Source organism: Bombina bombina, chromosome 1, assembly GCF_027579735.1.
Source record: "Bombina bombina isolate aBomBom1 chromosome 1, aBomBom1.pri, whole genome shotgun sequence".
Taxonomy (NCBI): domain Eukaryota; kingdom Metazoa; phylum Chordata; class Amphibia; order Anura; family Bombinatoridae; genus Bombina; species Bombina bombina.
In genome coordinates this window covers 469,594,480-469,609,697 of record NC_069499.1, presented here as the reverse complement: position 1 = coordinate 469,609,697, position 15,218 = coordinate 469,594,480, and the positions used below count along the sequence as shown (strand labels likewise).

Genomic DNA, 15,218 nt, shown 5'->3' with positions numbered 1-15,218 from the left:
AGCAGAAATCACACAGATGGGGCATTCCAGCAAGATAAGCATATAACTATGCATTAAAAGATTTCAAGCATTCACTGAACTAAGCACATCCCTAATTAAATCAAACTCAAGTTCAAGTGGCCAGGAACATGTAACTTAAAAAGGGAAATTAGTGTCTAAGTGGTCATACATTGGCAGAGGAACATGATTTTTGTTCAAAGAATGGTTAATGGTACAAAATACCACTCAAGATAAGTGCAGTTCTGATAGCGGTAGTCAGCAAGACAAGGAGACAAACCCATTTTAAGAAAAAAAACAAATACTGGTGCAAGTTCACGCTATGAAAACTGGAGCAGGTTAATAAGATTGTTAGTTTCTACTTTGTATGTCATGATCCAAATTATAGATCCTGTCTTTAAAGTTAAAGGTCATTATGATTTTATCTAGAAGAGGTTTGGATAGACATATTTTAAAAAGCTGCCTGCCAGACACTTCAGAGGCTGGAGAACTATTTTGGGGTAAGTGGAGGCTGGACCATCTTAATCATAAAGGGTCTGCAAACCCAGTAATGAATACCTCAGTATGATGAGGTAAAAAAAAAAAAAAAAAAAATTATACACAACCTTGTATATGGAAAGAAATCCACACAAGCTACATTTGAAAAATAAAGCTGACACTAAAAATCTTAAAAATAAAAAAGCACGTTTATTTTGAGCATAACTATGCTCTGGCAAGTGTGAAAATACTGAACTACACAAGTTTAAAAGTTAAAAAGTCCTTAATTCTTTATTCCTGGTACCACTAGCACAAATTTACAGGGAAGATACCTGATGTAATAGGTAAATGGAGACAAAACTACAACAGATAAAAAGACCTCAGGAATGTACATCTAAATCAACACTACATTGCATTAATTATCAGCTGCACTTGCAAACTGTGGCTAAGACAGTCCTGAACAAGAAATGTATTCTGTTTAAGCTGCAGTAACTTTTCTGACTATGGATCATCGTTCCTCCTGTGGTAGATTTTACAGTTCCTCTAATGCACATGGACGACTGTCTCAAAGTAACCTGCAGCTTTCCTGACAACTCCTCGCTCTCTTGCTAAGAACTGTAGCCTGTTGAATGATGACAAGAAAATTGTTAATCAGTTGAATCTTCAACCAGTATGGTTTTTGCACTGACATGACATCTAATATGCATTACCTTTTGTGTCTTAAAACCTTCTGCTTCCGTAGCTGCTGCCACCACCTCCACCACCACCACCACCAGATCCATAGCCACCTAAGGAAATGCATATATCTAAACATTTAACATGTACAACCAAGAGCACAGCAATTCTAAGTACACACAAAAACGTTACACACCACCATAGGGGCCGCTGCCACCACTGCTTCCTGTGCTTCTTCCGCTAAAACTTTGTCCTCCTTTCATTGGGCCATAACTTGATTGTTGCTGCCCACCATAGTTCCCAAATTCATTATAGTTACCTGAAAAATAAGAGATGGAAAGACTTAAGGGACAGGAATGTTTACTACTATTAATGGATAGGAGAACAGGTGAAATAATCAGCTGGTTAGTAAACTGTTATTTTACCCGTTTTCAAACATGGTATTACTGAAAACCTGGCCTGTTGGGGGGGCCTTTTGATACCAAGGTTTGATACCAAGGTCAGACTAATACTTTGCAAGGCAAGCACTTAAAACTGGATTAGTTTAAGAGGATTGTCAATCAAGAACTACAAACCGCTTTATTCAAACCAGAAACAAAACATGTATAAAGTTTACCTCAATTTCCTCAGAAGCCACATGGTGGGAATGTTATGTAAGGAGATGTTGGATACGGGTATCAGTTACCAAGTGGTTAAGGAGAGATATTGACCTGATCCTACAAACCACATTTTCTATTGAGGGGAGTTTTTGGCCAGTTCATTGTTCTATAACAAAATATTGGAAAACTACTATATCCCAAGCTTTATTTATCACTTGCAAAATGGATTAAAAAAAATATAAAATCCTTGCAAAACCGCTGCCATATAGTGCTCCAGAAATGTGCCAGCTCCTTAACATACATTCTTTTCAACAAATACCAAGAGAGCAAAGAAAGTAAATAATTAAAACATGCTAAGAATCATTGAAGAAAAATTTGGAGTTCCATGTCCCTTTAAGCAGCCTATCAGGAGTCTAGTCCCAGGACTTGCAAGGGAGCATGCATCTGGCATGTGCAGGCAAAGTTATTTTATTTGCTTACTAAGTTTACTATTAAATCTCAAGAGATTTTAGTGAAATTTCATAAGATCACAGTAAAGCAAAAGCATGACTTCAGCACTGCTGTTCAGCAGAATCCCCCGCAGCTGAAAAATAACCACACAGCATTTGTGAGCTGAAGAAATTGGGTATGTCTATTTAAAAAGGGAACCTCAAGACAAAATTAAAATCATGATTCAGATAGAGTATGCAATTTTTAGGCAACTTTCCAGTTTTACTTCCATTGACAAAATGTGCAGTCTTTATATTTACAGCACCTACTGGGCATGTGCAAGAATTCACAGAATATAGATATGCATTTGTGATTTGTTGATGGCAGTCACACGAAACAGGAGTAGAAATGGACAACTTATTAGCCTGAATGTCAGATTTTTTAGAAAGTGCCATTACATTGCCTTCATCATGCATTTATGGATTATGCAAATCTACTGTTTACTAGTCCTTTAAAACCAAATTATAAGAATAGCCAATCTGAGACCAGAGCTTGCTAGTTTTAGAAATATTAAAAAGTACTAGGGATATTAAGGCAGGGTTTAACCATTAACTAAAGTAAAAAAGATATTAACAGCACTTACTGCCTCCAAAATTTCCTCCTTCGCTGTAGCCGTCGTATCCACCACCGGTACCACTTACGCCGCCGCTGCCACCACCACCATATCCTCCACCTTGGTTTCCATAGCCTGGACTGCCACCATAACCTCTACCACCATACCCAGGACCACTACTACCACCACCATAGTTACCACCTAGGAAGAAATGGGAAAAAAAAAAAAGGTTAGAAGTTTCCAGTTACATTCTTGGTAAACCTATTCACCCAAATATTCATAAATTGTACATTTTGTAAGTGTAAAAAGGAGTATTTGGTTGATTAGCAATATTTACAAGTGTTACATCTGAGCGCACACTCACCATCTCCACCAAAACCATTGTATCCATCACCGCCACCATAACCACCTCTGCCACCACCATAGCCGCCGCCTCCGCCACCACCACCGCCTCCTTAGGAAAAAAAAAAAATTACAGCCTTCAGTCCCTTTAAGTAGCTCTTTAAAAAAGGGCCAAAGTAGTAAAAAAAAAAAACCGTCATGTTCTAAATTGTTAGATGTACTTTTTAGACTAGCATCTCTGCACTACTGTTTAATCAAGCAATGGGGTTAAACACAGAAGTAACTATTGGGAGCCAGAGGACTACAGGTCCCAAGCAGAAACTGTCATTCTGCAGTTTAAACTAGTGTTGCTGACTGATGAGCTCCAGCATTTTTTGCTTGGGACGAGCAGAGGTGCTGAAGATCCTGATTTATTTCTACCGTGTGCGTAACCCTTTGAAGGGGTGTAAGCATGTAATTTTTAGACTAGGAACCCTTCACTAACTAATTAGAGCATGAACATGTAATGAAGCAACTTTAAAGGGACAGTCTACTTGTTATGGTTTATAATAGATAAATGTATTCACTATTCCCCAATTTTGCATAACCAAGTTATATTAATATACTTTACCTCTACAATTCCCTTGTTTCAGACTGCCTCATTACCTCAGTAATACTTTACAAACTTGCATTTTAGCCAATTAGTGCTACTGCATGCATAACTCCACAGGAGTCAGCACAATTTTATCTATATGGCACATATGAACAAGTGTAGCAGTAAAAACCCAATAAAAAAACTGAGATAAGGAGGCTGCAGGGTGCTTAAAAACTGGCAGATCTTTAAAAGGTTACAAAGTATATTAATATAAAATTGTTTGTGCAAAGCTGGGGAATTTGTAGTAAAGGTGTTCTCCATCTTAAAAACAAAAACACAAGTAGAATGTCCCTTTAAATATACTTTGACATTTTTTCATAAATTAAAGACTTGGACTAAACTTTTCCCTAACTTTAGCTGATAACTGCCAAACATTATGGCTAGCCTTGGTACCTGCAGACTAAAAGGATCTATTTCTTAAGTTGGAGGAAAGAAATATTAAAAAAATATATAAAATATATATAAATAACTTTTAGCCCAAATTAATGAGATTCATCAGAATCAAATCAACTAAAGCAAATTTCTAAAATTATAGACTATTTTGGTGGGAACAGTTGCCAAACCCATTTGAATGGCCAATGCCTCCTTATACTGGTTTAAAGAAAGTGAAACTACCTCTGCTACCAAATCCACCACCTCTGGCAAAGTTTCCTCCACCACTTCCATAGTTTCCACCTCTGCCCATAAAATTACTTCCGCCTCCACGACCTAATCGTAAAGAGAACATTTAAATGGGGGGTGTTAAAATGAGAAAAATCCAAAAAAAAAAAAAATTAAAATATATTAAATGGAACAAAATATATACTCACCTCTCTGGGAACTTGCAGTTTGCATTTCCTGCTTTGAAAGTGCCTTTTTAACCTCACAGTTGTGTCCATTTATAGTATGATATTTCTGAACTGAGAAGGGGAGAAAAGTTTAATTTAACAGAACTGACAAGAGACAAAAGCTGGAGAAAAGCAACTCCCAAGTACCCGCAACAGGTCAGGTTTTCATTACAGCTGAACTGGTGCCCAGGTGAAATAATCAGCTGATCAGTAACCATCTCACACAGCTTATTTCAATTGTGCTCTAGTTCAGCTATAATAAAAACCTGGCCTGTTGGTGGTACTGGAGGACTGTGGTGTAGAAACAGAGCATGTGATTTTAAACACTATACTTCCACTATTATGTTTAAAAGCAGGTACTTCTGATTAGGAGCCGGCCCATGTCTGGAGCAGTTTTGCAAGAATGTTTTCCATTTGGAAGAGCACTAGATGCCTACCTAGGTATCATCAATACAGATTATGGGAATTAAGCAAATTTAATAGAATAAAACTTGCAACCTTTTAAATGGCATGCAGTCTGAATCACAAAATTTGTGTTTCATATCCCTTTAAGGCTCTCAGAATACTTTAAGGTATTCCAAGAGGAGCTTAGGAGTGTGCATGTGTACATGTCCATTAGACAGCAGTTTATTGAAACAATGTATAACATTTCTGCCATAGACACAAGCACTCATTTTAGCCTACATAGATTTACTCAAAGGAACCAAAACAAAGTAAAGTTTAACCCTTTAAGGACACAGCTTTCAGTTTGCTCTATTGTTTTATGACGGAAAAATTCCGTCATATGTCCTTAAAAGGTTAAAGTGCATGTTGTATCTGAATCAATTTCATTTGACTGTCAACTAAAGTGCCATATATCAGTGAAAGTTACATGTTCATTAGAGCATGTAATTTTAAGATTAAAATCGTCCCCAAGTGTGTTTAAACCCCACGCAAGGTGGTTAAACCAACAGTAGATGTGTCACTTGGAACCTGCAGAGCAAGCTAATACTTAAGTCATCTCTCAATTGCATGCTCTAAGGGCCATAGTCAGCAGAGAATGACAGAAAGTAATATGCCTTCCCCCCACACAATTTATTATCAAAACCAAGTCTATTTCAAAAAACTTAAAATGTATTTTAAAGAGTGTCTGGATCTGCCAACGCTTAAGATTTGTTATGCTTACCAACAATTTTATCAACAGTGTCATGGTCATCAAAAGTAACAAATGCAAAGCCCCTCTTTTTTCCACTCTGACGGTCTTCCATAACTTCAATGGTTTCAATTTTTCCATAAGACTCAAAGTAATCTCGTAAATGATATTCTTCAGTGTCTTCTTTTATTCCACCAACAAATATTTTCTTAACGGTCAAATGTGCACCAGGCCTGACAGAATCCTAGTTTAACAATAAATTGATTAATTATGTAAAAAGTGATCCGAAAAGATAAATCATGAGAATTTGTAGAATTCCTTACTTCTCTGGAAACTGCTCTTTTTGGCTCTACCACCCGACCATCAACCTTGTGAGGCCTGGCACACATAGCTGCATCTACTTCCTCCACACAAGAATAGGTCACAAAACCAAACCCCCTGGAGCGCTTTGTCTGTGGATCTCTCATAACCTATGAGAAAATAAAATATAAATTAATAGTCACATGGGTTAACAAGAACCGTGATATGCATGCCAACATTAAAGACAAGAAACTTACTACACAATCTGTCAGTTTTCCCCATTGTTCAAAGTGTTCCCTCAAGCTGTCATCTGTTGTCTCAAAGCTTAAGCCACCAATAAACAGCTTCCTCAGCTGTTCAGGTTCTTTGGGATCATGTCCCTACAGGGAAAACAAATTTCATATATTAGAGTACACTTTCACAGAGTAAAAAAAGTTGGGGAAAAAAAAACAAACAAACCTTGGCACAGTATATCATCTAAAGCAATTCCAAGAGCCAGACAGAAAAGTGAAAATCAGAATTGGGGTGAATTAGCTATGGAATTTCATCGTTTTACCTCAATGTGAATCTTAATTGCAAAAAATAAATGTAAGCTGGCAGCTAAGGCAATATATTGCCTTCAATATTGCACAATAAAGAACCTTTATAAACTAAAAAACACATGCAAATGGTGTTGGCAAGTTGTAATGAGATGTCAAAAAAAGAGAAATTGTTTGACAGACAGTCTTAGTGATTGTAAACTTTACTTTCACCCACAGTATACAAGATTTATAAAACCAGGGGCACTTTATTAAAATATTTAATGACTCTTCCTTTGGAAAATACTTACCATTAAGTGATGGAAAACATTGAGACGTTCCTCCGTCCGCATTTCATATTTTATTTCCGTCTTAGATGATGAATCCGGCTTCAACCAAGTGTGTGCTCCCTTTGGAGTCTAGCTTGGGGGGCACACAATTAGATGAAGCCAGATTCGTCATCTAAAAAATAATTTTAGTATGAGTTGCAGGCGGTGCACCGCTGCGATGTTTACTGTCACTAAATGGTAGATATTTTGCACAGGTGTCATTAAATATTTTAATTAATTAAATTGTCCCTAGTTTTATAAATAATGTTATATATGACATGGGTTAAAGGGGTGTACACTAGATTTTCTTTTGCATAAATGTTTTGTAGATCTGTTTATATGGCCAATCTGGGAGTGTTTGACAATGTAGTGTTGCTTATTTTTTCTTAACATTGTGATTCCCAGACTCCTAACCAAGCCCCACAGTGTTAGGTGTATATACAGTTGTGCTCATAAGTTTACATACCCTGGCAGAATTTATGATTTCTTGGCCATTTCTCAGAGAATATGAATGATAAAACAAAAACTTTTCACTCATGGTTAGTGTTTGGCTGAAGCTATTTATTATCAACTGTTTACCCTTTTTAAATCATAAAAAAAAATAAACTATCCAAATGACCCTGATCAAAAGTTTACATACCCTGGTGATTTTGGCCTGATAACATGCACACAAGTTGACAAAAAGGTATTTGATTTGCTTTTAAAAGGGTAACCATCCTCACCTGTGAGCTATTTACTTGTAATTAGTGTGTATAAAAGGTCAATGAGTTTCTGAACTCCTAAAATACCCTTGTATCTTTCATCCAGTGCTGCACTGACATTTCTGGATTCTGAGTCATGGGGAAAGCAAACGAATTGTCAAAGGATCTAAGGGAAAAGGTAGTTGAACTATATAAAACAGGAAAGGGATATAAAAAGATATCCAAGGGATTGAGAATGCCAATCAGCAGTATTCAAGCTCTAAACAAGAAGTGGAAAATGAGGGGTTATGTTGAAACCAAAACCACGGTCAGGTAGACCAACTATAATTTCAGCCACAACTGCCAGGGAAATTGTTCGGGATGCAAAGAAAAACCCACAAATAACTTCAGGTGAAATACAGGACTCTCTGAAAACATGTGATGCGGCTGTTTCAAGATGAATAGGGAGGCACTTTAAGATGGGCTGTATGGTCGAGTCACCAGAAGCCATTACTATGCAAATGCCACAAAGTATACCGCTTACAATATGCCAAACAGCACAGAGACAAGCCTCAAACCTTCTGGCACAAAGTCATTTGGAGTGATGAGACCAAAATTGATCTTTGTCCACAACCATAAACACTACATTTGGAGGAGCCAATGCCTATGATGAAAGGTATCCCATTCCTACTGTGAAACACGGAGGTAGATCGCTGATGTTTTAGCTACAAAGGCACAGGAAATTTGGTCAGAATTGATAGCAAGATGAATGCAGTATGTTATCATACTGATATTAGAAACCTTCAAATATATGAAGGGACTAAATAAAATAGAAGCTGAAAGCATTTTTCACACAAAAAAAGCCAAAACAAGTGGTCGCAATCTAAAGTTAGAGGGTAGCAGATTCAGGAGAAATTTGAGGAAGTATTTTTTTTCCAGAAAGGGTGGTGGAGTTATGGAATAAACACTGTAAAAGAATTTAAAAATGCCTTGGACATGCATAAGGCTATCCTAAGGAAAAAGTAACAAGTAATATAGGTAGACTTGATGGGCCTTTTTGGTTCTTATCTACCGTCAAATTCTATGTTTCTATCAAAAAAATACTGTAGGAAGATTTGCATTCATCAGCATGGAAGCTACGCATGGGACATACTTTGACATTCCAACATGACAATGATCCTAAACACAAGGCCACAGCAGAATAAAGTGAAGGTTCTGGAGTGACCATCGCAGTCTCCTGACCTCAATATCATTGAGCCACTCTGGGGAGATCTCAAGCATGCAGTTCATGCAAGACAGCCCAAGAATTTATAGGAACTGGAGGCTTTGTGTCAGGAATATACAGCTTTACCATCTGAGAAGATAAAGCGCCTCATCCACAAATACCACAAAAGACTTCAAGCTGTCATTGATAGGGGGCAATACACTGTATTAAGAACTGAGGTATGTAAAACTTTTGATCAGGGTTATTTGGGTAGTTTGTTGTTACGATTTAAAAAAAAAAGTAAACAGTTGATTAATAAATGGCTTCAGCCAAACACCAACCATGAGTGAAAGAAACATTTATCTTCTATGAAAAATGGCCAAGAAATCAAATTCTGTCAGGGTATGTAAACTTATGAGCATAACTGTACACGTTTACAGACACCTGTTTAAGTTAATCAACTTTTCATATGCATTAAATTGGGGGAGGGGTGTGAGCTAATTCTTTGCCCAGCTCTTTTCACTGAATGTCCCAGTCATCAACAGTGATAACTTAAAAACTTCTAAGTTTTTAAAAAGGTTTTGTACTCTATTTTTAGATTGGTATTTGTCCATATTCTTTATAGAAGTTTCTATTACATGCAGTTCTATAGAAATTGGTGTATACTGTCCATTTAAAGTTTACAATCACTTTAATAGTCAATTGCAGGGACATAAAATTGCTAAATGATAAAGGGACATTGAACCCACAATTTTCTTGTGTTTAAGACCGAACAGTTTTAAACAACTTTCCAGTTTACTTATCAGTTTTGCTCCATTATCTTTTTATCCTTTGTTGAAGGAGCAACAATGCACTATTGAAGGCTAGCCCCAGAGGCAGAATTTTTTTTTTTACTTTCTGCAATGAGATGAACAGGCTGAATTTTGTACCAATTAGATTGTGAGGGAGTGTATTTAAAGTGATGGTAAATTTTATCAGATTATGTACACAAACTAGTTTGTCTGTCACTTTGTAAGCTTAGTGGCTAAGTTTTCAAAGCTTGTAAATTGACAATAAATCGCAATGTTTAAAACTTTTTCCCTTACCACTCTTCGCATCTTACACTTCCTGCTCCGATATCTACTTATACTACAGAGTGGTCCCACCCACTCCTACGCCGCAGCCATCTGCTCGCTCCAAAAAAAAATGTTTTTGCGCATGCGTGGAAATAGAAGTTTTGCAATTTCTTACTTATAATGCGCAGTAGTAAAGTGAAGCGCTTGTCGGTATCTTTTACAAGATGCCGATGAAATAGTAAGGGATTCCTACCTGTAATTAGCATGCATTACACGGGCGGCATGCCGTGAGAAATGAAATAGCGCATGCGCAGTTGCTTGAAGGGGCGGATGACGCGGAGTGGCAGCCGCATAATGGCCTAAATTTCAATTGGTTTAGTAAAAAACGTGATCGACAGGTAGAAAAAAAATATAATGGGTTGAGTATATGAGGTTCAGAAATTGCCTTTATAAAGGTTATAACTTGATTGAAACCCACATTTATTAAAAACGATAAATGAAACTTATTGATTTTAATCAATTAATGCAATACTTGATAGCGATTAACGGAACTTTACCATCACTTTAAGCTGCACAGAAATGTGTAATGATTAAGTCTACGATTAAGGCTGTTGTCAGCCGAAACAAGTCAGACTGTTTATATTCTGTATCATGTGTGCCTTTTTTATTTTTTAATAGATTAAATAATTATATTTTTAATTATAGCAGGGCACTGTTTGCTTATAATAGTGACACTGAACCCAACTTTTATTTCATGATTCAGATAGAGCATGCAATTGTAAGCAACTTTCTAATTTACTCCTATTTTTTTGTTCTCTTGCTATATTTATTTGAAAAAGGCACCTAAGCTAATGTGCCAGACAATTTTTGGCTCAGAACCCTGGACAGCACTTGTTTGTGTGAATTTATCCACCAATCAGCAAGAACCCAGGTTGTTGACCAAAAATGGCCCAGCATCTAAACTTACATTTTTGCTTTGTAAATAAAGATACCAAGAGAATGAAGAAAATGTAATAGTAGTAAATTAGATGGTTGCATGCTCTGATTCACAAAAAAAAATGTGGGTTCAGCGTCCCTTAAATATATGTAAAGATTCTAATTTTAAGGGATTTTCTAAGCCCTGGTATACACGTGAAGACAAAGCACAAGTATTTTACATTTGCTTATCTTAAAGGGACATGAAACCCACCAATTTTTTTTATACATGATTTAGAAAGAGCATACCATTATAAACGACTTTCTAATTTATTTCTATTATCTATTTTGCTTCATTCTCTTGATATTCTTTGCTGAAAAGCATATAGATATGCTTAGTAGCTGCTGATTGTTAACTGCACATAGATGCCTCCTGTGATTGGTTCACTGTGTGCATTGCTATTTCTTCATTAAAGTATATCTAAAGAATGAAGCAAATTAGGTAATAGAAGTAAATTGGAATGTTGTTTAAAGGGACACTAAACCGCAAAAAAAAAAAGATTCAAGTAGAGAATACCATTTTAAACATTCCCATTTACTTGTATTATCTAATTTGCTTCATTCCTTAGATATTGTTAGCTGAAGAAATAGCAATTCCCATGTGTGAGCCAATCACACAAGGCATCTATGTGCAGCAAACAATCAGCAGCCACTGAGCATATCTAGATATGCTTTTCACCAAAGTATATTAAGACAATTAAGTAACAGAAGTAAATTAGAAAGTTGATTAAAATTGTACTCTTTCTAAATTTTGAAAGAAAAAAAAATTGGGTTTCATGTCCCTTTAAAATTGTATTCTCTACCTTAATCATGAAAGAAAATGTTTGGGTATAGTGTCCCTTCAATTAAGCATGCCCTTTAACGTACAGTTTTACTGCTGCTCTTTATTCAGTATAACAAGTCTTTAGTTTAACCCACTGTGTATAAAGTAACACCACTTAACAAAAGTGAAATATAGGTACCTGTTCTTCTGAAGTCCATGATTCCTAAAGAAACGCAAAACATTTTCATATTATAAAATGCAGGTGGGAAATATATATATATATATTCATTCGTTCATGGGAAACTAAAAAAGCATGCGTTTTTAACCAGAGCCTAGGCGGCGACATAATTAAGGGCCACATAATGGTAATTTGAAAGAACCGATAAACGAAAATAGCCATACAGGTCAAATATCAAACGTAAAATGTAAATCCAATGCAGCATGTTATCTTTACATAACGATTACAGGCCAAACATGGATGCAGCTCCCATTTTCCCTACTGCCCGCCTCGCTTCCTGTTGGCGGCCATTTGCAGGCCTTAGCCGTGTAGCTGGCGAATAAGCCTCGTGGTCTCCATTATAAACAAATTTAAGAGGCACACAACCTTGTATACTACCGCTTCTATCTATAGACATAAATATATTTAAATCCCTTTATTAGAACGGCTTTATAGGCCAACCAAACGGGGAATACATTTGCTTGCCGGAACGTATACGCGGGAATTGGGGAAAAAAATATATATCTATACACAAGATAAAAACAGCCATGCCCTATGCAATAACTATAAACAAATTCAAGCGCAACCAGAAACATTCAAATTACTCACGTCCATTCCTCCACGGGGCATCGTTCTCCACTAGTTCGCTCACGTCCACCACTACAGAAAAAGGGAGAAAGCGCGCTCGCAATCACGTCAAGGAAGGACGCTCTAGTGCGTTAACTCCGCCCGCCTTTCTTTGTAAAAGCTCCTCCCACCAAACGTTAAGTTCCGGTTTTTGCAATTTTTTTGAGCGCGTCATCTAGGTGGCGCCATTTTGTTTGTAATTAGACGGTTTATACAAGTATTTTTGTTCATTCAAAATAATGTACCAATAATATATATTAATTTATTTACACCCACACCCACATATACACCTGTAGTCTTAAAGTGTCACACAATATAGTAAGGAAATATGCTATAGGCTTGTCAATCTAGTAAAATGGCATGTACTAAAAAAAATATTTTCTTGCGGTATACCCCCCCCCCCCACCACACACACACTAATATATCTGAGCACTTAAAACATTTCTTAAACGTTTTATCGTCAACAGCAGTTAATGACGTTCCAAAACAATGTTCCCAATCAAAATCAGACTTTTTTTTGTCAGAAAGTTTTTCAAATTCTGCTTTAAATGTAGTTTACATTTGAGAGACTACGATAAATAAGTTGGTTTCTTATTCAAGCTGTTTCTTATTCATGCAATTTGGTTTCTTATTCAGATTATTTTTTGCCAGACAGCTATAAATTGATATTAAAATAAAAATATAGGTTTTATTTAAATAAAATTCTTATTCATATAATGTGGTTACACAGAGATGAATTGTCTTTATACAATCGTGTAAACAAACTAAAAACAAAGGGTAAGGGGTCGATTTATCCACCCCTTTGCCTGCCTACGACTGCAGGTTCTCACAAGAGACAGTCCGTATTTATGAAGCAGCGGTCATCAGACAATTTTGAATAAGTAACTGATGTTTACAAAGAGTTAATGGCCATTGGGCCACTGATTTCGCTATGAATATATGTAGGGTAGCTCCCCTCCATCTTGTAATAACTTTGAAATTATTTATTAAAGGGACACTGAACCCATTTTTTTTTCTTTCATGATTCAGATAGAGCATGCAATTTTAATCAACTTTCTATTTTACTCCTATTTTCAATTTTTCTTCATCTCTTGCTATCTTTATTTGAAAAAGAAGGCATCTAAGCTAAGGAGCCAGCAAATTTTTGGTTCAGAACCATGGACAGCACTTGTTTATTGGTGCTGTCCAATCAGCAAGGACAACCCAGGTTGATAATAGGAGTAAAATTGGGAAAATTTGATAATAGGAGTAAATTAGAAAGTTGCTTAAAATAGTATGCTCTATCTGAATCACAAAATAAAAAAATTGGTTTCAGTGTCCCTTTAAGAGTCAGTATAAATTGGTTATTAGAAGAGTTTGCGTGGTTGGCTTTTGCAAAGCTTGCACAGACCAATTGCAAAATCTTAACATTTTACACAATACAAAAATACTAGATTGGTATCCTAGGTCAATACAGGTGTACTTCGTTTTACTGCGGTTTGCAGATATTGTGTTTTTTGCAGATTGGAGGTTTTTTGCCAACCCTGTGTCGAGCAAATGTGCGTATATACACACACACATATATACATATACAGGTATATATATATATATATATACACACACACATATACATGCACACCACCAGCAAAAAGTTTACGATTTATTGAAGCCTCAGGTGATGCTTTGCATTTTTTTAGCAATAAAGTATGTTTTAACCCCTTCACTACTGTTTCTTTCAGAGTAGAACTTGCCCAAATTACCAGAGAATTTTTTGCATTTTTGCTATCACTCAATTTAACCCTTTCATGCCATGTCTACATCAAAACAACTGTTCCGATGTAAACAAATTGAAATCTTGAGATCGTGTACGTGATCACGAGATTTCAATGAGGGGATCGCATCAGGGGGGCGTCCCTATGATGCTAGGCACACCCTCCAGACCGCAATCCCATCAGGGAAGTGCCAGTGGCTCCAGGAAAGCCAAGCGGTTAGGACGTTGTATTCTGTCCATCAAAACACATAGAGACCGGCAATGGGCAATCCCCTTTCTGGGACACGGTGCAAAGTGGACAAGCTGGCGACCTCCAGCCCACAAATACGAATTCCAATTCCAATACTCCACAGCACCAAGGAATTTTATAAATCTTCTTTTATTGTTTTACAGCATTCAAAAACATAGACAGTGTAGATATGCATATCTACACTGTCTATGTTTTTAAATGCTGTAAAACAATAAAAGAAGATTTATAAAATTCCTTGGTGCTGTGGAGTATTGGAATTGGAATTCGTATTCTGTCCATCTGCGCTAAAGCCCAGCAAAATTCGGACGGAATACAACGTTCTAACAGCGTTAAAAGGTTAAACAGAAATAGAGCCTTGTTTTTTTGTTTACCTGTCAAAACTATATATATTTTTGTAAATAGACAACTCAAGGTATTGATCTAGGCCCATTTTGGTATATTTCATGCCACCATTTCCCTGTCATATGTGATTTAAAAAAAAAAAAAACCCGCTAACTTTTTTACAAACTTTGGTTTTCTCACTGAAATTATTTACATACTGCTTGTGCAATCATAGCACAAATGATTATAAAAGCTTCTCTGGGATCTCCTTTGTTCAGAAATAGCAGACATATATGAAAGGACGCTAATAGCAGCTGCGCACCACACTTCTATTATTACTGTCAATGAAGGGGTTAATCAGGTAGCTTGTAAGGTTAATTTTACCTTTAATGTAGAGATTACCATCACACCTGTCACTTCCCACCCACTGATCCCTCCCAAACAACTCTCTTTCCCTCCCTCACCCCCACTGGTCACCACCATCTGGCAGCCTTTTTTTTTATT

At 36.6% G+C, this 15,218-nt stretch overlaps 1 protein-coding gene across 4 annotated transcripts; it reads right to left on the bottom strand.

The window, feature by feature from the left end:
* Positions 1-664: 664 nt before the first annotated feature.
* HNRNPA3 (heterogeneous nuclear ribonucleoprotein A3) lies at positions 665-12,505 on the bottom strand. 4 transcript variants are annotated; one of them, XM_053698488.1, is made up of 12 exons: positions 12,376-12,505; positions 11,749-11,772; positions 6,283-6,405; positions 6,049-6,195; positions 5,759-5,969; positions 4,576-4,665; positions 4,382-4,474; positions 3,155-3,244; positions 2,821-2,991; positions 1,346-1,468; positions 1,185-1,262; positions 665-1,096 (listed from the first exon to the last, which is right to left on the bottom strand). In XM_053698488.1, exons 1-11 carry the CDS (start codon positions 12,394-12,396, stop codon positions 1,195-1,197), a joined length of 1,161 nt encoding a protein of 386 aa, XP_053554463.1. In that variant the 5' UTR covers positions 12,397-12,505; the 3' UTR covers positions 665-1,096; positions 1,185-1,194. The 4 variants fall into 4 exon arrangements, with proteins under 4 accessions (XP_053554463.1, XP_053554464.1, XP_053554465.1 ...); XM_053698489.1 differs by lacking the exon at positions 3,155-3,244; XM_053698490.1 differs by lacking the exon at positions 4,382-4,474.
* Positions 12,506-15,218: the final 2,713 nt, after the last annotated feature.